The sequence below is a fragment of the Ranitomeya variabilis genome, chromosome 3 (genome assembly GCF_051348905.1).
Source record: "Ranitomeya variabilis isolate aRanVar5 chromosome 3, aRanVar5.hap1, whole genome shotgun sequence".
NCBI classification, from domain to species: Eukaryota; Metazoa; Chordata; class Amphibia; order Anura; family Dendrobatidae; genus Ranitomeya; species Ranitomeya variabilis.
In genome coordinates this window covers 117,631,298-117,656,983 of record NC_135234.1, presented here as the reverse complement: position 1 = coordinate 117,656,983, position 25,686 = coordinate 117,631,298, and the positions used below count along the sequence as shown (strand labels likewise).

The 25,686-nt window shown below is 43.4% G+C and overlaps 1 protein-coding gene across 2 annotated transcripts in view; it reads right to left on the bottom strand.

The window, feature by feature from the left end:
- Positions 1–2,798: 2,798 nt before the first annotated feature.
- The window catches only part of C3HXorf58 (chromosome 3 CXorf58 homolog), a 39,936-nt gene continuing 17,048 nt past the window's right edge, over positions 2,799–25,686 (bottom strand). The window contains exons 5-9 of one of the 2 annotated variants that reach the window (XM_077294594.1): positions 24,005–24,136; positions 23,465–23,694; positions 8,713–8,860; positions 5,632–6,469; positions 2,799–3,083 (exon numbers count right to left, since the gene is read on the bottom strand). In XM_077294594.1, the coding sequence (XP_077150709.1) occupies positions 6,302–6,469; positions 8,713–8,860; positions 23,465–23,694; positions 24,005–24,136 (678 nt within the window). In that variant the 3' untranslated portion in view covers positions 2,799–3,083; positions 5,632–6,301. Of the gene's footprint in view, positions 3,084–5,631; positions 6,470–8,712; positions 8,861–23,464; positions 23,695–24,004; positions 24,137–25,686 lie in introns of those variants that run through there. The other variant, XM_077294593.1, reaches the window with a different exon arrangement.

Sequence of the window (25,686 nt, the reverse complement as noted above, 5' to 3'; positions counted from 1 at the left end):
TACGTAAATGAAATATTACTACATTTTCCACTAAAATGTCGCTTTGACCCCAAGTTTGCAATTTTTAGAAGGGGTAATAGGAAAAAACAAACAGTAGAATTTATGCAATTTCTCCTGAGTACATCAATACCCCATAAGTGGTCGAAAACTACTTTTGGAGGGAAGCTCAAAAAGGGAAAGCGCCATATTACAGTGCAGATTTTGCCGCACTGGTTTGAGGGATCCATGTCACATTGGCAGAGCTCATGAGGGGTGCCAGAACAACAGCAACCCCCGTAAGTGACCCCATTTTATAAACTACACCTCTCAATGAGTTCATCTAGGGGTGCAGTGATCATATTTACACAAGTGTGACACAGAATTTTATAAATTATATGAAAAAAAAAAATAATTACATTTTTACCACTAAAAAAGTTTTAGCCCAAGATTTTACATTTTCAGACTGGGAAATCGGTAAAAATGGTGCCAAAATGTGTCACAAAATTTCTGCTGAACTTGGCAATACCCCATATGTGACTGTACAGTACTGCTTAGCCAGACAGTGAGACTTGGGAGGGACAGAGCGCTATTTGAGAGAACAAATTATTATAGAATAGTTTCCGGACTCCATATAAAGAGCCCCTAAATGCCAGAAAAGCAAAATCTCCCCTCAAGTGACCCCAGTTTGGAAATTACACTCCTTTGGGAATTTATCTACAGGTGTAGTGATGATTTTGACTCCATAAGTGTTTTTCAGAAAAAAGCAGCAGTGGATGTTGCCGAGTGAAAATTGCAAACATTATAGTGACCAGTATGTTGCAGTCACCAGTACGTTATACCCAGCCTGCACTTCTGGAAACCCGTAAATTAGGCGGGCTCTCATCACTACAGAAATGCCAAACAAGTGGACGCTATATGTGCTTTAGACACACTGGGGCTCAGAAGGAAGGGGGGCATTTGGATTTGGGAGTGCAGAATTTCTTTTAGGGGGGTGAGGAGCCATAACTCTTTTCCAGAACCTTTGTACTAGCAGTAACATGGAAGCCCCCTATATTTCTGTTAACAGATGATGGACCGGAGTGAGGACTTGCTTTTTTATGTAGATTGAGTTTAAGCTTTTACTGGGAACATTTTACATAATGTTAGGGATCACATTTATCCGGTGCTGTACGCTGAGCACTTACTTTGGGGTTTCCATCTAAATCTGAGTGATGTGATTCTAATGAAACCCCCAAGGGATCCATTCACTATAATGAGGTAGCAGAGTTATGCTGGACTCAGTGCATACAACTGGCGGACTGCACTTTTATGTATGACTAAAAAGACGGATACCGCTGGATGACAGGACCTATGGCATCCACAGTGCCTCCATCTGCCTCATTATAGGGAATTGTCCACCGGGGGTTCCGTCTTAATCACGCATTTCAGAGACTTACACGGAAACCCGGTGTAAGCGCTCAACATAGAGCACAGGTTAAACATGTGCCGAGCCTTGGTGAAGAATTGATTTTTATGTATTTTTTTAAGCTGTTTCTCGTACCGTATGTGTGATTAGGCGACTTTATGCTTGGGTCGGTGCGATTACAGCGATAACAGATTTATATTGGGTTTTTATGTTTGGCTCCTGTCTGTCACGGGATGGTATTGGGGGAGAGGAAGGCCATACAGTTAGGGAAATGGGGGATGGTCACCACCTGAGCCTGTCCCTGCACTCCCCTAATGCCCTAAGTGGGTCCTTTTACCCGCCACTGTCACAAACCTAAGTCCCTCGCTGTCACCTAATACTGCCCTGGCTAGTGCACTGGCCGGCAAGGAGCACTAGCTTCACCACTGCAGATAATACAACACAGGGGATAGTGACAAACAACAAAGGGACAAGGTGAAAATACAGCACTTAGCTTCCAGATGCCAAGCTCCACACCACAGATAGCAGCACAGCAACAGGACTCCAAACACCAGAAGTGGCTGACACCAGAGAGCTGCTCCTGCTAGGCTGGTCTCCAAAGATAGAGTTTGACCAACAGTCAGCTGATGCATTAGGTGACCATTTAAAGGATGGTGGGAGTGGTCACCATAACATCAGCTGACCCAGCAACACTGCAGTTACACCAGATTGCCAGCAGAGGGGAAAAACTGACATTAACCTCCAATGGACTGAAAGGAAAAAAGCTACATTTAAACAAAGTGGAACCAGAGGCGCCACAAATCCAAAAGTGGATCGTGACAGTGTCACACACTAAAAGACCCTTTTTATTGCAAAAACAAGTGTTTGCATCACCATATTTTGAGAACTATAATTTTTCCATGTTTCGGCCAACAGAGTCATGTGAGGGCTTGTTTTTTGTGGGACGAGCTGATTTTTGTTTATTGGTACCATTTTCGGGCACATGACATTTGATTGCTTTCTATTCTGATTTTTGGGAGACAATGATCAAGCTCCAGAAATTCAGGACTTGTTTTTAGGGTTTTTCTTTTTTATTGCCATTCCGCAGGTGGCAAAATTGAAAAGGCAGCTTTATTCTTCGGGTCAGTACGATTACAGTGATACTACATTTACATTTTTTGATGTTTTGACGCTTTTTCACAATAAAAACTTATAGAAAAAATTGTTTTTGCATTGCTTTATTCTGAGAGCTATAACTTTTATTTTTCCGCTGTTGGAGCTGTATGGCAGCTTGTTTTTTGCAGGACAAGATGACGTTTTCATTGTTAGCATTTTTACTTTGATTTGACTTTTTGATCATGTTTTATTCTACTTTTTGTTTGGCGGCATGATGGAAAAACAAAAGGTTTTTGCTTTTTTTTTTTTTTTTTTTTTTACGGTGTGCACTGAAGGAGTTAACAAGTGTGACAGTTTTATAGGTCGGCTCGTTCCAGATGTGGCGATACCAAATACGTGTACTTTTTTGTTTTTACATAAATATGTAGTTATTGGTTTAATATTTTCTTTTTCTGAATTTTTTTTTTGTAGTTTTTAAAGCATTTAACTTTTTTTTTTTTTTACTTAGTTCCTTGTATGGGACTTTAATTTTTACTTCTCTGATCACCAGTCTCATACAATGCAATACACATGTAGTTTTATACCCTCAGGTCGCTTGTTAGGGCTCATTTCCACTGGCGAGGAAAACGGACGAGTGCAATCCGATAAAAAATCAGATTGCACTCGGACCAATGTTATTCAATAGGTGTCTTTTCATTTGCGATTTTTTTCTCAGCCGAAATCGGACTGAGAAAAAAAATCGCAGCAAGCTGCGTATTGCTGCGATTCTCGGACGAGACTCGCCAATGCAAGTCAATGGGTGCGAGAAAAAAAATCGCACAGCACTCGCACCATGCGAGTACTGTCCGATTTTTACGCACCGGTGTCCTTTGAAAAGCCGGCAATTCAGTGCGGTGTACAGTTAAATCACACTGACAGGTTAGAATAGAGTAGATATATACACATAGAATAGGTATATATACATATATATATATATATATATATATATATATATATATATGTCAGTGAGACACCTATATATGTATATTTATATTTAATGCAGCGCAAGATAGCATTAAAGCCGCTAATTCAATTACCGGCTTTTTCTTTCTCCTTCCCATACCCGACAGGATATGAGACATGGTTTACATACAGTAAACCATCTCATATCCCCCTTTTTTTTGCATATTCCACACTACTAATGTTAGTAGTGTGTATGTGCAAAATTTCGGCGCTGTAGCTATTAAATTTAAGGGTTAAATCGCGGAAAAAATTGGCGTGGGCTCCCGCGCAATTTTCTCCGCCAGAGTGGTAAAGCCAGTGGCTGAGGGCAGATATTAATAGCCAGGAGAGGGTCCATGGTTATTGGCCCCCCCGTGGCTACAAACATCTGCCCCCAGCCACCCCAGAAAAGGCACATCTGGAAGATGCGCCTATTCTGGCACTTGGCCACTCTCTTCCCACTCCCTGTAGCGGTGGGATATGGGGTAATGAAGGGTTAATGCCACCTTGCTATTGTAAGGTGACATTAAGCCAGATTAATAATGGAGAGGCTTCAATTATGACACCTATCTATTATTAATCCAATTGTATGAAAGGGTTAAAAAAAACACACACATGATTAAAAAGTATTTTAATGAAAGAAACAAACAGGTTGTTTTAATAATTTATTGCTCTCTCAATCCATCAGCAACACCCTCGCTTGGCAAAATAATAAACACAATATACATACCCTCCGATAAACTGTCACGTCCCACGAGGTAATCCATCTGAAGGGGTTAACTAATATTACAGGCAGGAGCTGTGCTAAGGCACTCGCTCGTGTCTGTAATCCCCGGGTGCTGAAAGGAAAGCAGAGTGATCTATACTTACATTCAGTTGCGGTGATGCGCCCCTGCTGGATGTTCTCATGAACTGCAGCCTGGGAACTTTTTCCCACGCTCCAGGTCATATGAGGACATCCACCAGGGGGCGCATCACCGCGACTGAAGGTAACTATAGGTAATTGACCTACATTTCCTTCATTCCCCGGGGCTTACAAGCACGAGCACAGCTGCATTATAGCAGGGCTCCTGCTTGTAAAATATTTTAACCCCTTCAGATGGATTTACATCGTGGGACGTGACAGTTCATCAGAGAGGGTATGTATATTGTTGGTTTATTATTTTTCCAAGCGAGGGTCATCACATGGATTGAGAGAGCAATAAAATATTAAATCAACCTGTGTGCTTATTTCATTAAAATACTTTTTAATCATGTGTGTGTGTGTTTTTAACCCTTTCATACAATTGGATTAATAATGGATAGGTGTCATAATTGACGCATCTCCATTATTAATCTGGCTTAATGTCACCTTACAATAGCAAGGTGGCATTAACCCTTCATTACCCCATATCCCACCGCTACACGGGAGTGGGAAGAGAGTGGCCAAGTGCCAGAATAGGCGCATCTTCCAGATGTGCCTTTTCTGGGGTGGCTGGGGGCAGATGTTTTTAGCCACGGGGGGGGGGGGGGGGGGGGGGGGGGCAATAACCATGGACCCTCTCTAGGCTATTAATATCTGCCCTCAGTCACTGGCTTTACTACTCTGGCGGAGAAAATTGCGCGGGAGCCCACGCCAATTTTTTCCGCGATTTAACCCTTAAATTTAATAGCTACAGCGCCGACATTTTGCACATACACACTACTAACATTAGTAGTGTGGAATATGCAAAAAAAAGGGGATATGAGATGGTTTACTGTATGTAAACCATGTCTCATATCATGTCGGGTTTGGGAAGGAGAAATGAAAAGCCGGCAATTGAATTAGCGGCTTTAATGCTATCTTGCTCCGCATTAAATATAAATATACATATATAGGTGTCTCACTGACAGAATAGGTATATATACATATATATATATATGTGTATATATCTATTCTATTCTAACCTGTCAGTGTGATTTTACTGTACACAGCACTGATTTGCCGGCTTTTCAAAGGACACCGGTGCGTACAAATCGGACAGTAATACGGATGTCATACGAATGTAAAACGGATGGTGCGATTAAAAATCGCATTGCACTCGCATTGCACTCGCATTACACTCGCATGACAATCGCATACGCTACATCCGTTTTTTCGGTCCAGATTACGGACCGATTTGTCTCTCGGCAGTGGAAATGTACCCTTAGACTCAGCTGCTGGCTGGACCTTGGACAATCCCAGAAATGTGTTCAGCAAGCTGCTTTATGCAAACTTACCCCTCTAATTACTAAGCATGTTTGTTTGGGATTTTTTTTTACATTATTACAAATGACACACTTTGGTTTTACCCAACGGGGATCATTTAGGTTGTATTCCAATTGAAGGACAACCCTGTACCTATGTACCCAAGCTTCATTATAGAAAATATAAGTAACCACTAGCGATGAGCGAATATACTCGTTACTCGAGATTTCCCGTGCACGCTCGGGTGTCCTCAGAGTATTTTTTGGTGCTCGGAGATTTAGTTTTCAGTGCCGCAGCTGAATGATTTACATCTGTTAGCCAGCATAAGTACATGTGGGGGTTGCCTGGTTGCTAGGGAATCCCCACATGTAATCAAGCTGCTTAAGAGATGTAAATCATTCAGCTGAGGTGAAGAAAACTAAATCTCCGAGTACTTACAAATACTCTGAGGACACCCGAGCGTGCTTGAGAAATCTCAAGTAACGAGTATATTCGCTCATCACTAGCAACCACCCATTTATCTTCCCATGTCTCTACGGATCACCCATATTGATAGAAATGGCAACTGAAGATTCTAGCAAAAGATCTGATGCAATCGGCAGATTTTCATCGTGCACAGCCACCAATTCTAGCTTTTACAGATGCACAGTTGATGGCATCCCAGGTTCTTCTAGAGACAGGTTTTGACTCCAAGCATACAGTTTTTCTGCTTCTTCATCCCAATCATTACTGAACATCACCTGGGTTGATTGTGCTTGTTCGTTTGAAAATAGTTGTCGGCTGACAACTATGGTTTCATCCTCCTAACAAAGAAAAAAAAAACAAACAATCAGCGCTAAGATACAGAGACCAGCGGTGACCTGGGAGCAGCAGCGGATTGGTGAGGCCTCTTACACACTTCCGTCTTTCATCCCCCATCATAATGCGTCGTTTTGTGAAAAAAACGGATCCTGCGATTTTGCCCGCAGGATGCGTTTTTTCTCATAGATTTGTATTAGTGACGGATGGCCACACGTTTTATCAGTCGTGCACTGGATCCGTCATAAAATTGCTGTTCGTCGGGCGGAGAAATCGCACAGAGGAACGTTTTTTCTGCACGTCGGCAAATCGCTCAGCGACAGATCCTGCGCCACCTGTCTTTGGCTATAATGGAAGCCTATGGACGCAGGATCCGTTGCTGAATGTCTAAAGCAGGAATCCAGCCGACGGATACCGTCTTTTGAAACTGAGCATGCCTGGAAGAATTTTCAGCCAGGGAAATTCTCTCTCCCTCTCTCTTTTTACTATTGATACTGCCTATGCAGCATCAATAGTAAAAAGATATAATGTTAAAAAAAAAAAATCAAATCGCAATATTCTCACCTTCTGGCGTCCCGCGCCGATTTACCGATGCTCCCGGCAGCTGCCGTTCTCAGTAATGCCAGACCGCTACGACATCAGAGGTCATTGTAACGCAAGGCATTACTGGGAACGCCAGCTGCCCAGGAGCATCGGTAACGCTGCGCGGGATGCCGAAAGGTGAGAATATTGCGATTTTTTTTTTGTTGTTGTTTTTTTATTTTTAACATGGGTTGTGTTGTGTATGCGTTTTCGCAGCGGAAAACCGCTACGAAGACGCATACGCAACAGGTGCCCATAGCCTCGACGGGTCCGTCAGAAAAACGGACCCAGTGCACCCGTTTTTTACAATCTGAACAGGATCCGTCATTTCAACATTTTGATGGATCCTGTGCAGATTGTAAAAACGGAAGTGTGAAAGAAGCCTAAGGTGAATAATCAGCTACATACAGACGAGCTAAATTATGGTCACTGCGCACAAAGGACTACACACAGAAAGCACATGGACTGTCTATTGATGTAAGGCCGGTTTCATACATCAGTGAAATACGGACTGTGCTCCAAACAAGAGACCTGGCGGTCAGTCAGGAGTCGAACCTAAAGGGAGACAAATAACTGAAAGGCCATGTGCACATGGTCAGTATTTTCCAGCAGTATTTGTAAGTCAAAACCAGACGTGGATGAAAAACATAAAAGTGGTGATGTGTTTCTATTATTTCACGGATCCGTACATTCCTAAACCAAGAATCTGCAAAAACCTTAGTCCATGCCCTCATCATCTCCCGCCTCGACTACTGTAACCTCCTGCTCTGTGGCCTCCCCTCTAACACTCTCGCACCCCTCCAATCTATTCTAAACTCTGCTGCCCGACTAATCCACCTGTCACCCCGCTATTCCCCAACCTCTACCCTCTGTCAATCCCTGCACTGGCTCCCCATTACCCAGAGACTCCAGTACAAGAGCCTAGCCATGACATACAAAGCCATCCACAACCTGTCTCCTCCATACATCTGTGACCTCGTCTCCCGGTACTTTCCTGCACACAACCTCCGATCCTCACAAGATCTCCTTCTCCACTCACCTGTTATCTCTTCTTCCCACAATCGCATACAAGATTTCTCTTGTGCATCCCCCCTACTCTGGAACTCTCTACCACAACACATCAGACTCTCGCCTACCATCGAAACCTTCAAAAAGAACCTGAAGACCCACCTCTTCCAACAAGCCTACAACCTGCAGTAACCACCGATTGACCAAACCGCTGCACGACCAGCTCTACCCTCACCTACTGTATCCTCACCCATCCCTTGTAGATTGTGAGCCTTCGCGGGCAGGGTCCTCTCTTCTCCCGTACCAGTTGTGACTTGTATTGTTCAAGATTATTGTACTTGTTTTTATTATGTATACCCCTCCTCACATGTAAAGTGCCATGGAATAAATGGCGCTATAATAATAAATAATAATAATAATTACTTTTCCTCAAATATTTTGACTTGTGATTTTGGCTTACAAATACTGATGTAAAATACTGACCAAATACTGAACGTGGCCAAAGAATGACGAGTTTGGTGTTTTGTAGATTCTTCTGGTTTGGGTTTAATATTGATGAAACACTGCCAAAAAACTGATGTGTGAAAAGTCCATTGTCGCTGCACATTACAATTCTTAGGCACATTTCACATGGGAGAAGTAGCTGCACTAATTTTACCTGTTCTCTTCCTGGGCCATAAAATCTCTTCATTTTGGCTACTTTTCGGCGGGCTTTTTGTGATCTTCGAGATGAGTTTCTTGGTGCGGCAGAATATAGTGATGGGAGGTAGGTAGAAATTGCTGATGATGGCGGTGGTACAGGTGATCTACAAGAAACCAGAAATATAGATTAACAAATCACAAAGACGTAGCCACAATGTGGAAACGTAGATTAAGGACTGAAAAGTAATCTGCCAGTTTGGTAAAGACATCAGCTAAAAAAAGCATTTTCATTGTTACTGTGCACATTTATATGGCAAAAAAACGATTGCTGCAGGGCCAATAAAAATATAAGCACTCTGCTGAAATTTGCAAACCACAACACTCAGAATGATTGGTGCCACTTTCAGCAGTAATTCAGCCCGAACATACTGTGTTCAGTATGTAAGTAACATTTTGTTTCTTGAAACTAGTTTTAAGTTCAGTGGCTCCATTGGGATCAGGTCCATTGACTACGTCTTGCTTCCTGCCTCTGATAGGCATTTACAGATTAAAATGATGCACGACAGCACAGTGACTCCGTCTGCATTATTATATAGTCAATGGCCCTGTCTGTCCATACACCAGAATCCTGTTTTGCAAGGGTTTGGACTTAAATCCCAACAAAGCCACCAAAAGTAGAAGCAAATGCTATGTGAACCCAGCCTAAGGGTTATACTGTATGTATTAATCAAGATAATTTGGAGTGTACTCAGGTTTGATCATCTGGAGGTGCAAGTAGAACAAGGTGGATTCCTTAGCATACATACAGGTAAATTCACTGCACCCTACTAAGATAATGCAAATAAGGTGATTTTTAATCATTGATTTTCCAAGTTATATGCAAAAAAAACTATTCAATGCTGTAGGCAACTAAGTGTACCACGGTATTGCTGTGGGGGAAATGAAAAATAATGAATATTCCATAGAGTGGATGTAAAAATATGGTAAGACCTGCAAAACATAAAATAAACAAACAATAAACCTATACATGTTGACAATATAGTAGAGGTACTGCTAAACAAAATCCAGGCAACATAGGATGTAAAATGATAAGATGCAATTTAATGCTTAACACTTAGTCACCTATAACATTGAATTAGTTTTTGCATATACCTTAGAAGATCAATGAATAAAGATCACCTTATATGCATTATCTTAGGGGAGTGCAGTGAATTTACTTGTATAAGGGTTAGGTCTCATACTCGCTTGCGTGAAATTCAACCGAGTCTCGCATGGTAACACCCGGCTCTGCCACCGACACTTGGGAGCGGAGCGTGCAGCTCCATGTATTGCTATTCGGCTGCACGCTCCGCTCTGGAGTGCCGGCGGCAGAGCCGGGTTTTAACATGTGAGACTCGGCCATATTTAACGCAAGTGAGAAGGAGCCCTTATAAGTAAACAAGAGGTTTCCCATCGGCTGACATCAAGCAGAGATCTGAGGTTGTGATTAATTAACTGAAACACAAAATTACCGTACATACTCGAGTATAAGCCGAGATTTTCAGCCCATTTTTTTTAAGCTGAAAGTGCCCCTCTCAGCTTATACTTGAGTCATTGTCCCAGGGGGTCGGCGGGGGAGGGGGAGCGGCGCCTGTGACACTCACCTGCTTCTGTCGTGGTCCCTGCATCTCCAATGGTCTCCGGGCGTTGACAGCTTCTTCGAGCGTTGAGCGGTCACATAGTACCGCTCATTGCAGTAATGAATATGGACGTGACTCCACTCCATAGGGGTGGAGCCGCATATTCATTACTGTAATGAGCAGTACCGGTGACCGCTCAATGCTGGAAGAAGCTGTCTGTGCCCAGAGAAGACCATCAGGGAAGCTGCAAGGAACTGCGCCGGGAGCAGGTAAGTATAATGGGGAAGGTGAGCAGCATTACGCGTCCTCTGCTGTGACGCTCAGGTCAGAGGGCGCGATGACGTGGTTAGTGCGCGCCCTCTCCCTGAACGTCAGTGCAGAGGACGCGGAAGACAGAACCGGTGCCCAGCGGTGGAACGAGGACAGGTGAATATTGCAAGTGCTGGGGGCCTGAGCGACGAGAGGTGAGTATGCCATTTTTTTTTTATTTTTTTTTTTAATCGCAGCAACAGCATATGGGGCAAATATCTCTATGGAGCATCTTATGGGGCCATAATCAACATTTATGCAGCATTATATGGGGCAAATATCTCTATGGAGCATCTTATGGTGCCATAATCAACATTTGTGCAGCATTATATGGGGCAAATATCTCTATGGAGCATCTTATGGGGCCATAATCAACATTCGTGCAGCAATATATGGGGCAAATGTCTATGGAGCATCTTATGGGGCCCTTATTAACCTTTGTGCAGCATTATATGGGGCGTATTTTGTATGGAGCATTTTATGGGGCCCATGATTAACTGTATGGAGCATTATATGGGGCTCCTAATTCAATATGGATATTCAATAACACTTAACCTACTGATATCTCAATTAATTTTACTTTTATTGGTATATATTTTTATTTTTGAAATTTACCGGTAGCTGCTGCATTTTCCAACCTAGGCTTATACTCGAGTCATTAAGTTTTCCCAGTTTTTTGTGGCAAAGTTAGAGGTCTCGGCTTATACTCGGGTCGGCTTACACTTGAGTATATACGGTATATTACAAAGTGAACAGCAAAATATAGTTTATTTTTACATTGCAATTACAGTGGTCATTGTACTGTACAAATGACCTGGAATCCCGATTCTCCAGAATAGTGTGGTTACAGTGATTAAAGAAAAAAAGTTTAAGTGGTAAATAAAAATATTCTTGACAGTATTTTTAAAGACCATGTAATCTTTTTTGAGTAACTAGAGTAAGAGTTTTTTTTTAGTTGGTTTGTTTTTTATATACTGCTCAAAAAAATAAAGGGAACACTCAAACAGAATATAACGCCACGTAAATCAAACTTCTGTGAAATCAAACTGTCCACTTAGAAAGCAACACTGACAATCAATTTCACATGCTGTTGTGCAAATGGAATAGACAACAGATGGAAATTATTGGCAATTATCAAGAAACCCCCTATATAGGAATGGTTCTGCAGGTGGGGACCACAGACCACATCTCAGTACCAAAGCTTTCTGGCTGAAGTTTTGGTCACTTTTGAATGTTGGTTGTGCTTTCACACTCGTGGTAGCATGAGACGGACTCTACAACCCACACAAGTGGCTCAGGTAGTGCAGCTCATCCAGGATGGCACATCAATGCGAGCTGTGGCAAGGTTTGCTGTGTCTGTCAGCGTAGTGTCGAGGCTTTAGGCGCTACCTGGAGACAGGCCCATATACCAGGAGACATGGAGGGGGCTGTAGGAGGGCAACAACTGAGCAGCAGGACCGCTACCTCAGCCTTTGTGCAAGGAGGAACAGGAGGAGCACTGCCAGAGCCCTGCAAAATGACCTCCAGCAGGCCACAAATGTGCATGTGTCTGCACAAATGGTTAGAAACGGACTCCAGGAGGATGGTCTGAGTGCTCGACGTCCACAGATGGGGGTTGTGCTGACAGCCCAACACCATGCAGGATGCTTGGCATTTGCCACAGGACACCAGAATTGGCAAATTTGCCACTGGCGCCCTGTGATCTTCACAGATGAAAGCAGGTTCACAATGAGCATATCTGACAGATGTGACAGAGTCTGGAGATGCCGTTGAGAGCGATCTGCTGCCTGCAACATCCTTCAGCATGAGGTGGGTCAGTAATGGTGTGGGGTGGCATTTCTTTGGAGGGCCACACAGCCCTCCATGTGCTCGCCAGAGGTAGCCTGACTGCCATTAGGTACCGAGATGAGATCCTCAGACCCTTGTGAGACCATATGCTGGTGTGGTTGGCCCTGGGTTCCTCCTAATGCAGGACAATGCCAGACCTCATGTGGCTGGCGTGTGTCAGCGGTTCCTGCAAGATGAAGGCATTGAAGCTATGGACTGGCCCGCCCGTTCCCCAGACCTGAATCAGATTGAACACATCTGGGACATCATGTCTTGCTCCATCCACCAACGTCACGTTGCATCAGAGACTGTCCAGGAGTTGGCGGATGCTTTAGTCCAGGTCTGGGAGGAGATCCCTCAGGAGACCATAAGCCGCCTCATCAGGAGCATGCCCAGGCATTGTAGGGAGGTCATACAGGCACGTGGAGGCCACACACACACTACTGAGCATCATTTCCTTATCTTGAGGCATTTCCACTGAAGTTGGATCAGCCTGTAATTTGATTTTCCACTTTGGTTTTGAGTATCATTCCAAATCCAGACCTCCATGGGATATTAGTTGTGATTTACATTGAGAATTGTTATGTTTTATTGTTCTGAACACATTCCAATATGCAATGAATAAAAATTTGCAAAAGGAAAATTTTATTCAGACATATCTAGGATGTGGTATTTTAGTGTTGCCTTTGTTTTTTTGAGCAGTGTATTAACCCCCACCCCCCACAATGCTGGCATTTAATTTTTTTTTCTCATTACACTGTTTAATACTGTTAATTAATTTAATATTTTGATAAACCGGACTTTTTGGATATGGTAATATCACAATTTTTTTATATTTAAAAATGTTATTAAGGGATTTAGAATTTTTCCCTCGCAAAAATATTTTACTGTATTTTTTTGTTAACGTGTCCTTAGGGAACTTGGGCCTGTGATTGATCAAGACCAAATATTGCAGTATATAGTGAGAATAGTGAGAAAGACATTATCCTATGAAGTCCACACATAGGCTGGCCTTCATAAGAGGACCAAGAAGTGTGGGCGGCTTCAGCAGGATCCCATCATGATCAGTAAGAGCAGTTACCACATATAATCATGCCATTTAAATCCCAAGGTCATTGATTGACAGCAGCATTTAAGTGGTTAAACTATAGCAATTCGGGTGCTGTATTTACAGGCCGCTGACAACTATATGATAACTGGTACCTGCCTGCTATGGTGTGGCCTCAGTCACTGAGCCCATTCCATACATGAGGACCCAACATTGCACAAAAAGTAGCATGTAAAAGTAAGTGGACCCCTGATCAAAATTACTGTTATTGTGAACAGTTAAGCAAGTTGAAATGATCTCTAAAAAGTCCTAAAAGTTAGAGGACAGATTTCCTTTGTATTTTAGGGGAAAATAAATAATTTACATTTTAAAAATTACAAAAAGGAAAATGGGCCGATTCAAAAGTTTGGGCACCCTTGGAGATTTGTGTGCTCAGATAATTTTAACCAAGGTTTCAAACCTTAGTTAGTCTGTTAGGGTTATGGCTTGTTCACTATCATCGTTAGGAAAGGCTAGGTGATGCAAATTTCCCAAATTTATAAAAACCCAGCCTCCTTTAACCTTGTGCAAAAAGACAGCCATGGGTCCTTCTAAACTCCTGCCTAGCACTCTGAAAATGAAAATGGTGGAGGCCCACAAAGCAGGAGAAGGCTTTAGGTAGATATCAAAGCATTTTCAAGTTGCCCTTTCCTCAGCTTGAAATGTAATTAAGAAATGGCAGTTAACAGGAACAAGATAAGGTCTCAAAGACCAAGCAAAGTTTCACTGAGAGCGGGGGCGTGGCGATGTAACGGAGCTGTGAGGACGCGTCCGGCTGGAGCTCCCATAATCCTGACCTAAACCCCTGCTAATACTTACCCGCGAGGGTCTTCCGAATCACCGCTGTGCTCCCCTGGGTGCCTGGAGGTGCCTGGCTTCTGTGAGGCTGCGAGGTGCGGCTTCGGTCGGGTGGACTCCGGGAGAGCCTGGACGGAGGACGGAGCTGACAGGAGGCAGCAGCCATTTTCACTAACTGCGCGCGCTGACGGCAGAAGGCGCGAAGCAGATCCTGCAGCACGGGAGAGAGCTGGCTGGACTCCTGTGCAGCTCTTCAAGGTACGGGGGGGGGGGGGGGGAGTCTCACGGAGTGTGCCCTGAGAAACGGGCCCCGGGCTTCCCCTCATCAGTGCCGCATAACGGACATAGCGCTGTCTGGTCCTGGCGCCTGCCACACTGGAACTTCTCCCCCACTCCACTACCTGCACGGTGGGTGCGGGTCCTGCCACGATCTATTTATATACTACAGCTGCCTGGGTGTAATCCTGTGATTAATATAGACACTACGCTCTTTTTGTTTGCTGCTGGATTTACTTCCTGGATCCCTCTCCCTTCTGAGCACACATTGGGCTGGATTATAATATATCACTGGTCTTGTGGTGCACGGCTGGGAGGGCCCTATAGGCTATCTGTGCATTGTGCCACATCAGTGCATTGTTCGGGCAGTGACTGTATCCTATTAAAATACTAACTGATCCTCACTATGTCGACCGCACATCGCACCAAAACCCTAAGCGCAGCGGAAAAGCTCAAAAAATTTACACGGTCCGATCCCCCTGATAATCTGCGCTCAAAAAAGAATAATACTTCTCCTGTGGGGAAATCTGAGACCCAGGTACCAAATCGTGCCTCCGAGGATGAGGAGGATGGAGATCAGGAGGACTTAACTCTGAGACAGGCATCCGAACAACTGATGCAAGCTATATCACTGACTAGAACCTCTCTAACTGGGAAGATAGAGGAAGTGCACTCTGAGGTGGGGCGCCTTCGTCAAGATATGCAGTCTATGAAGGGCCGCATTACAGAGGTTGAATCACGGGTTTCTCGCCTGGAGGACAACTCCACACCTATGGAAGCTAAATTGACAAAAGTGGCTGGCTCCATAAATGCTTGGAAACAGAAGGCGGATGATCTGGAAAACAGACTACGCCGAAATAACATCCGTATTATAGGCCTGCCGGAACGCTCAGAAGGCCAACAACCTGAAAAATTCTTGGAGGGCTGGCTCAGAGATATTCTGGGGGATGAATTCTCCCCCACATTTGCTGTGGAAAGGGCCCACAGGGTCCCAACAAAATCTCCTCCTCCAGGCGCTCCGCCGAGACCCTTCTTGGCCCGCCTTCTTAATTGCAGAGACAGAGATATGGCCCTCCGTATGGCGAGGCAAAAAAGTCCTATCAAATATAACAGCGCTACTGTCTCGATATTCCCAGATTTTTCTATGGAGTTACAAAAACAACGGGCTCAGTTCATGGAGATAAAGAGGCGACTAAGAGAGGAAAACGTCGTGTATTCAATGCTTTATCCTGCCAGACTCAGGGTCGTGTATAAAGGTTCTTCCTCCTTTTTTACCACCCCGGCGGATGCTGAAGAGTGGCTACGGTCATGTGTGGGAGTGGACGGGGGAGGAGAGAAATCCTAAGTTGGCTGCTGTTTACATTTACATGGATCTACAAAAGGAGGAACTCTCTCGTCGGGGAGGTCTTCTATTTTCTTTCTATCTAGAATTTGGAACTCTCTCACCGGATTTTCCTTGTTGATGACGGGAGCTCCTTTGCCAGCGTCCTGGGAAACTTTACCGAACTCTGCGTTCAGAGATGGTATCCCCCTTTTTGGACTGGGTTATGTGGAGCACAAATTTTTGCTCCCTTATGAAGCACTTCTTGCTCTTCAATGTTTTGGTTTTGTTTATTGTTAGTTGCATAGAAATTACTGCCATGTTTTTCTCCACCACCGGCGTGACGGAAACTCGACGTGACACTATATATTCTAGACTGATGAGATATGGCGTCTGATGTAACATGCATGACTTGGAATGTGAGAGGCCTTGGGTCGCCTCGTAAGAGAGTCAAAGTATTTTCTCAGATAAGACGTTATCACCCTCATAGTAGCTCTGGTTGAAACACATCTGACTAGAGACTCGGCCCGTTATGTGCAGAAACCTTGGGTACAATGGTCTGTGCATGCATTCCATACTAGTTACTCTAGAGGAGTATCTTTGTTAATCCATAAGGATATTAGATGGGAGGTCAGAGAGGTTCGGAGAGATCCGGAAGGTCGTTTTGTGTTTGTGTATGCGAATGTGAATTCAGAGGACTATATTATAATGTGTATATACAACCCTCCCCCTGCTAATATGTCGGTTGTTAAGAAGGCGGTTGGCTTTGCCTTAAACTATCCAGATGCGCATGTTCTGTGTATGGGAGATTTCAATATGTTAATGGATGAAGGTATGGATAGACTCCGGCTCGATGGAGGGACCACAGATGTGAGTCCTTCACCGTCTCGATTGTCAATATTCATGGAAGGTACTGGTTGGTTAGATCTTTGGAGAACACACCACCCCGACGTAAGGGAGTTTACTTGTCACTCGTCTGTCAGACGCACTTTATCTCGCTTAGACTATATATTTGGCTCCAGTAACTTGGCGGTACGGGTGGGGAAGGTGAGTCATGGGAGTAGAGGGGTCTCAGACCATAGTCCAGTGATCCTTAAACTTAAGTTGGGTCGGGTGAGGAACATTATAACTTGGAAAGTAAATCCATTCTGGCTGAAGTTAATAGGCCCAGAGGACCGGACTGTTGACCAACTGGATTGCTTCACTGCATCCCACCCTATGCCGCAAAATATTAATATTTTATGGGATGCCCTTAAAGCATACCTGAGGGGCTGTTTGTCCTCTACCATCTCGTATATTAAGCGACTGACCTCAAAAGAAGATGATGACATGGACAAGCGTCTGAGGGACTCGGAGGCGGCCTATATAGCTAACCAGACAAGTGAGAACAGGACGGAGTGGTTACACCTACATAGACTACATAGTCAATATACTGACACTAAATCTAAGCGCAAATTATTTTTTACTAAGCAGACATATTTTGAACTGGGAAACCAGTCCAGTAAACTCCTAGCATATATGGTGCGTCAGCACAATACGTCCAACACTATACTCAAAATCCGGAAATCAGACTACTCTGTAGTAACCTCGACAGATGACATACTCCAATGCTTTTGTGATTTTTATAAAGAACTGTATAGTTCCAAGGGAGACTCTGATACTTTGGAATGCCTAAACTATTTATCAGACTTAGTATTCCCTACGTTGAATGCTGCACAACAAGCCTTTTTAGACGCAGACTTTACTCTTGATGAGGTAAACAAGGCCATAACAGATATGGCTTCTGGCAAAGCACCTGGCCCGGACGGCTTCCCTATAGAAATATATAGAAAATATAGAGATGCTCTGGCTCCAATTCTTTTGAAAGTATTTCAGGGGATTTGGGAGGGTGGTTCCTTGCTGGATTCTTATTATGAAGCTAATATCATAGTTTTAAAAAAGGAAGGGAAGGACCCCCTAGACTGCGGGTCTTATCGTCCTATTTCACTAGTTAATGTGGACTATAAGATTTTCACTAAAATTCTAGCTACTAGGTTAAACACGGTAATATTAGATATAATACATACAGATCAGACAGGTTTTATGCCGGGTAAGAGTACCTCTATTAATATCAGGAGGGTTCAGTCAATAGCTCAATATAGTACGTTGGTACCTGAGAATAAATGGGCCATGGCCTCGCTGGACGCGGCTAAGGCATTTGATTCTCTTGAATGGCCTTTCCTATCTGCATGTTTACAACGATTTCAATTTGGTCCTAAATTCCAAAAATGGATTGCAGCATTATATTTGAAACCAAGAGCCCGGATAATTATTAACAATTCTATTTCTGAATCATTCTCCTTAAAGAGAGGGACTCGCCAGGGATGTCCTCTATCTCCGGCCCTGTTTGCCCTTGCAATAGAGGCGTTGGCGATTCGTATGAGGTCCTCCCCACTTGTTAGGGGCATTACGATAGCAGACCGCACGGATACTATTGGTCTATATGCGGACGATATGGTGGTATTTCTTGATGAGGTGGAGGAGACCCTGCCACATGTGATCACTACTATAGAGGGATTCAGTAGACGTTCGGGACTATATATTAACTGGGATAAATCTGCCTTGATGCCTCTCTTTCATGGCTCGGCGACACACCTTAATACTTTATCCCTATTGCCGGTTGTCACTAGCTTTAAATACCTAGGAATAATTATACCAAGATATAGTAGACTTGATTTACAATTTAATATTCTCCCGCTGCTGGAGTTTGTTAAACATAAATTTGCTATATGGAGTAAACTGCCTTTATCTGTCTCGGGCCGCATAAATTTGATAAAAATGATACTTCTCCCGAAGCTTAATTATTCCCTCCAACATAGTGCAGTACCGGTCCCTAAATCCTTTTTTGCCAACTTGAACTCATTAACTACATCCTTTATTTGGGGAAGGGCTAGACCCAAACTCAAATTATCCACCTTACACAGATCTAAGCAAATGGGAGGGGCGGCGTTGCCAGATTTCTTTTTATACTATTTAGCTGGACAGCTTAGAGCTCTGGGAAAATGGATGCCTGGGGGAGATTTACCGAACTCGGAAAACCATCTGGCTCATGCTGCCAGGATCAGCTGCCCGTTGGGTTTCTTGGAAATAAATAAACCCTCTGTCCCTAGATTACTGCCATTGCTTCGGTTGGCAAGGTTGATTTGGCGGCAAGTGAAAAAGGTAATCTGTTTTGATGGTATTGTAGCTGAAATGCCATTATGGGATAATGAATATTTCCCGAGCTTACTGAATCACCCTTCTGCTCAATTCTGGATGTCGCATGGTGTTTTGTCGCTTAATGATCTTTATGAACAGGGAACCCTAATGTCCTTTGAACAAATCCAGCATAGGCATGATATACCGAGGCCTCAGTTCTTCCGATATCTTCAACTTAGATCGGCGATTCAGTCACATCTTCGAAGTGTGGAGGTGGCACAAGTAATATCCTCTTTCCCACTGATAGGGATTTTCAAGTCACAGGGACCCCGTGGTCTTATCTCCGCATTGTATACTTATATGTTGTCCGTGGGTGCTGATGCTACCTTGTTGCCGATAAGGGAAAAGTGGAGGGTCCTGATACCTGACCTTCAGGGTGAGGACTGGGAGATGGCCCTTGAGTCCCCAACCAAGGTGTCACCCTCGGCTAACAATAAAATGATACAGCTATATATTTTGCATCAATCATATCTAACCCCATTGCGACTATTTAAAATTGGGTGGTCCCGATCTTCAGAATGTATCAGATGTCATATGGAGGAGGCGGATTTCATACACATGATATGGGAGTGTCCAGTTATTATGTCTTATTGGAGAGAGGTGGCCTCGTTGTTGACTTCCCTTGTACACATTCCTGTTCCCTTGACCCCGTCAGTGTGTTTGTTTGGGATACTGGAGGAGGAGGTGTGGGGCCACCATGTTCAAATTTTTTTGAGAGAGACACTTTTTCTGGCAAGAAAATTGATTGCCCTGCGTTGGATGGGCACTTCACATCCGTCTCTTAGGGCCTGGATAGAGTTGGTAAATCTGATCGTGCCGTATGAACGCACTTTATACCAGAATAGAGGTTGTTTAGAGAAATTTAATAAAATCTGGGACTTATGGAACTCGTTGTACCTCACCGTGTCATCACGTAGTTAAGGGCCTAGATTCAGTATAGTAAAGATTTGAGAAACTGAGTGATTCACGTTGAGCATTAAAACCGTTATGCTAATGTGGTGGAAACTGTTTTTGTTTAGGCAGTAAGATAGGTTGAGTTTTAGGATTTTCAGTATATGTGACATACTATTATATTTCAAATTTGCATGATCCGATCGGTGTATATAGCATTATGTTAATGAATCTATCATTATGTCGTACCTGCACTGACCCGGAAATGTGTAAACTGTGTATGTACACGTGAATTAAGTGTTTTAATAAACGAATTTAAAAAAAAAAAAAGTTTCACTGAGAGCTGCTAGTAGGATTGCTATAGAAGCAAATCAGAACCCCAGCTTGACAGCAAAAGACCTTCAGAAAGATTTAGCAGACTCTGGAGTTGTGGTACATTATTCTACTGTTCAGAGAAACTGGCATTAATATAGCCTTCTTGGATAAGTCATCAGACGAAAACCTCTCCTGCATTCTCACCATAAAATTTGGAGTTTGAAATATGTAAAAGAACATCTAAACAAGCCTGGTGCAATTTGGAAACAAGTCCCGAGGACCAATTAGATTAAAATAGAGCTCTTGGGCCACAATAATCAAAGGAAAAGAACATTTCGCCAACCATTTACCATGGAGGTGGATCACGCTTTGGGGTTGTGTTGCAGCCAATGGCACAAGGAACATTAGAATTTTCCAAAGAATAATGGATGAAAATCCCTCAAACAAGAATTAAAAGACTATTGGCTGGCTACAAAAGCATTTGCAAACTGTGATACTTTGAAAAGGGGGTGTTACTAGGTACTAACCATGCCCAAACTTTTACATGCCACTGTATTATTACATCTTATGTGGGAAAGGCATTAAAAGGTTAGAAAACAACTCAAAAAACGAACAAAGCCAGCTCACCGTGTGACCACTGCCGGTGCACGGAACTCCACGTGGAAGGACGCAGTAATCAAGAGGAGAAACGAAAAAACTTGCTCCAGGACCACTTTAGTAAAATCCAGGCTTGTAACTTTATTCTTTGCCAGAGTAAAAACAGTGGAAAACACGCTCTTCAAGGCACACCAGGGCACAAACAGCGACGCGTTTCAATCTATTGATCTTTATCAAAGCTTTGATAAAGATCAATAGATTGAAACGCGTCGCTGTTTGTGCCCTGGTGTGCCTTGAAGAGCGTGTTTTCCACTGTTTTTACTCTGGCAAAGAATAAAGTTACAAGCCTGGATTTTACTAAAGTGGTGCTGGAGCAAGTTTTTTCGTTTCTCCCATTAAAAGGTTAGCCCTAATGAATGGGACAGATGCATAAACCTGCTGTTAACACACGCATCTTATCAGATATCAGTAGAGATTACGTCACCCTTTCACTTTTTGATAGAGAAGTAAGCAGAGGATGGCTAAGGGTGCAGTTACCCTGGCCAATTATCATGAACGAGTGTCCTTGAAATGCTCGATTTCAAATAATCAGCCAGTGTGAATAGGCGGCCAATTGTTGGTTGAAATTTTTATGCTTGCTTAAAAATTAAAGTTGTCAGCAGCACATAGTCCTGTGTAAACAAGACAACGTGCTGTCAAGAATGACAGTGTATGCATAAGGAATGATCTATTAAAGGGACTGTCAGCACAGAATGACTGTTCAAACCAAGTACAGGAGCTTGGGGCATCACAGCTGGGCCAATCATTTAACTACACCTTCCCACCTGCTTGTTTTCCCATCTACAGTATATCCACTCTTCTCTGGCTCTATGAAGCCAGAGTGGTCAATCAAATAAGGTGGGAAGGGTAGGGATAGGCGACAAACAGGTGGGAAGGTGTAGTTAAATGATTGGCCCCACCATGAAACACTGAGCGGCAGGACTTAGGCTGAACAGTCATAGCCCTTTTAAAGATAGTTCTTTGCACATTGGAAGCATGGTCAGCCATGCTAAACAGGCTATTAAACAACCGACGATTGGTATCTTTGTAGCCAGTTTGGCGGTTGTGTAACGCCAAGAGTTGTCCAATGTAAACTGGCCTTAAAGGGAACCTATCACCCCGTTTTTTTCGGTATGAGATAAAAATACTGTTAAATAGGGCCTGAGCTGTGCATTACAATAGTGTAGTTTGTGGACCCCGATTCCCCACCTATGCTGCCGAAATACGTTACCAAAGTAGTCATTTTCGCCTGTCAATCAGGCTGGTCAGGTCGGATGGGCGTGGCTTCTTCCCCCAGATATTGCGTAGTTTTCCGTTGGTGGCGTAGTGGTGTGCGCATGTCCAACGTCCCCAATCCTGCACGGGGGGGTGAAAATAGCAGCGATGTCCGTTATTCCATTGGTGGTCGGTGGGCGCGGCCATCTTCCTTTGGCCGCGCGTGCGCAGAAGCGGCGCTCTGCTGGCCGCGGCTTCAGGAAAATGGCCGCGGGATGCCGCGCGTGCGCAGATGGAGATCGCGGCGGCCATTTTCCTGAAGCCGCGGCCAGCAGAGCGCCGCTTCTGCGCACGCGCGGCCAAAGGAAGATGGCCGCGCCCACCGACCACCAATGGAATAACGGACATCGCTGCTATTTTCACCCCCCCGTGCAGGATTGGGGACGTTGGACATGCGCACACCACTACGCCACCAACGGAAAACTACGCAATATCTGGGGGAAGAAGCCACGCCCATCCGACCTGACCAGCCTGATTGACAGGCGAAAATGACTACTTTGGTAACGTATTTCGGCAGCATAGGTGGGGAATCGGGGTCCACAAACTACACTATTGTAATGCACAGCTCAGGCCATATTTAACAGTATTTTTATCTCATACCGAAAAAAACGGGGTGATAGGTTCCCTTTAATACAATCAATTAAACATGTATATTTTTTTTTAGCAATGGCTTAACTGAGCTCAGCTTTTATTCATTCAACGATGAATGTTTGATTTTGTACATGTGTACAGATAAAAAGGACTACAGACAGCCAATGTACCATTTTGTAACTTACATAAAAAGGTTATTTCCATCTTATAAAGTGATAGCAGATCCCTAGGATATGCCATTATTTTATGATTGATAGGGTCTGACTACTGTAACCCCCATTAATATTTAGGATAAAAGGAAAGAGCACTGCACTGATCTCACAATTTCCCCCTTTCATAGCGCACCATGGATATAACCTGCTGTGCCGGAATCTGCAGCGCCAGCTTACTCAAGGTAAAAGGACCTGCCACAATTCCCCAGCAGTGATGAGGTAGAAGGGCGTATAGTGCGAGACTTTTTATCATTAGACTTCCTCTAATCATAAAGTGATGGTATATCGTAGTAATACATGAATACAAACTCTGTACTTATTACCTGCTCTTCCCATTCCCAAACCAAAGTAATAATGTCTGCATTGATGATAACCTGATTTCAGTGACAGCACTTAGCTGCCGGCGCTGTACATCTTCAGAGTGAGGCATCTGAAGGAGAAGCTTCATTTCCTCTTTGAGCCTACCGGACAGCGTTCCTGACTCCGCATAGTCCACGATGTCGTACATTAGTGTTGTTCTTGGCATATTTTTGAGAGATAGTCTTCTCCAACAATTATCCCGCCCTCCGCGATGAGCTGGAATCTCATCAAGGTGACTTGTATACTGAAAGAGAAATGAATCGCTGCATGTGCAATGTAAATGACCCTACGGTATCATTACTGGTACTGCTGATTATGACAACTCAACCTGCCTTTAGGCTACTGTAAAGAAGCCTTAAAACTGGTAATGGGGTAAGTGATAAAAATATACTGTGTACTTGCAGAGGAATTCGCTGCAGAAATCTCACTGACGATTAAGATACTGTCGTGGATTTGGGGTTGAAGTGTCATGGATATTCTCCTTCAGAATCGATGCACTGTAATCCAATCGATGACTTAGATAATTAAAATATCCTATAACCCGAGTTTCTTACTTGCATGTAATCTTTAAAGGTTGCCACATCCACAAGATCTGTAATTCTGTATTTTTGATGGTCAAGCTGATCACAAATCATTTGTTCATAATACGCACGGTGTCCCATCAGTTTGAAAGCATCGATTGCAGCCTACAAAAGAAACAATTAGATTTGGGATTACACTAGCACTAAAGCTCAGAGAAGTTCATCAATCCAAAAGGAATGGGACAAAGCATTAGCTTTGTAGTCTTTTTTTAATCAAGATACATTTTTATTAAGGAAAAACAATTATAACAAATGACATCAAGCTGTTATTCACAGATAATCATATATTTTATGAACTCCCCCCCCCTTTCCCCCCCCTTCGAGACCCCTTTAATGCCTTCCCAATGTCCCATCCGATATTCCTTCCCCAATTCAAACACAATTGTATAGTATGAACATCATCTATAACATAACATCCTCCCCACAATTCTAATTCCATTCTATCAATGGCTGCCATATCTTTTGAAATACATCTAGTTTATTTCTCTTAGTATAGATACTTGTTTCCAATAAAATTATATGATCCGCCTGCGTAAGAAAGTCTCGTCTAGTCGGAGGCTCCTCCCTGATCCAGAACCGAGCTATCAATTTCCTTGCTATGAATAACAATCTAGCAATCGCCAGTTTAACCATAGATACCACTGCTATTTCTTCCACATAACCTAATATACAGACCAAAGGGTCTCTGGGAATGACACACCTATATACCAATTCAATCCGATTCAATACGACTGTCCTGAAGGCGGACAATCTAGGGCAAAGCCACAGCATGTGGAACATGTCTGCCTGTTCCTGCGAACATCGTGGACACTCGGAATCAGACCTCAAACCCATCTTGAACAGTCTATCGGAGTTCTGGAAGCTCTATGAATCACATATAATTGAGACATCCTCCCAGGTTCGCTCATAGAGATCTTAGTCACATATTCTAAAATAGATTCCCATCTATCATCATTTAACTCTCCCAATTCAGCTTCCCATTTCACTCTAGACTTGATGGGATGTTTGACTAGAAAGGTGAATAATAAATCTCTATACACTTCTGAAATTGCCCCCCTTGTCCCGCTGTTCTCCAAAATGGAAGCCATTGTGATATCAATCTGGATCTCAATAAGTTTTCTCCGACATTGCGACTGATACGCATGCTGAATTCTTTTATAATGATATAAATTTAAATGTGATAACTGGAATTCTGTTTGTAACTCCACGAATGACTTAAGTCCCCTTGACCCAGTAGCTGACCCATCTTTCTAATTCCTGCCTCTCTCCGTGGCCCATATCCTTCCATTTGCTTAAATTCTTGTAAGTTTATATTATCCCATATAGGAGAGTATTTGGTAAGGCCCGTGACACCCCTAATCTGTTTAACTTTTTTTCATACCTTATGAATTAGGAGAACAGTAGGAAACCGAGAACCCAGTTTCAAAAATTGCCCCCCTTCCAAACTCTCACCCAGAGGCCATTTTCCAAACAAATATCTCAAACTACTGGGCTATTGCCCCTTTCCCATCTCCTCCCCCCATCCTCCAATATGCTGGCATTGTGCTGATAAAAAATATACCCAAGGGTTAGGGAGCGCCAAGCCCCCTTCCGCCTATGGCCTCTGCAAAGTTTCTTGTTTAAACCTTGGGCTTTCCCCCCCCCCATATTAGTTC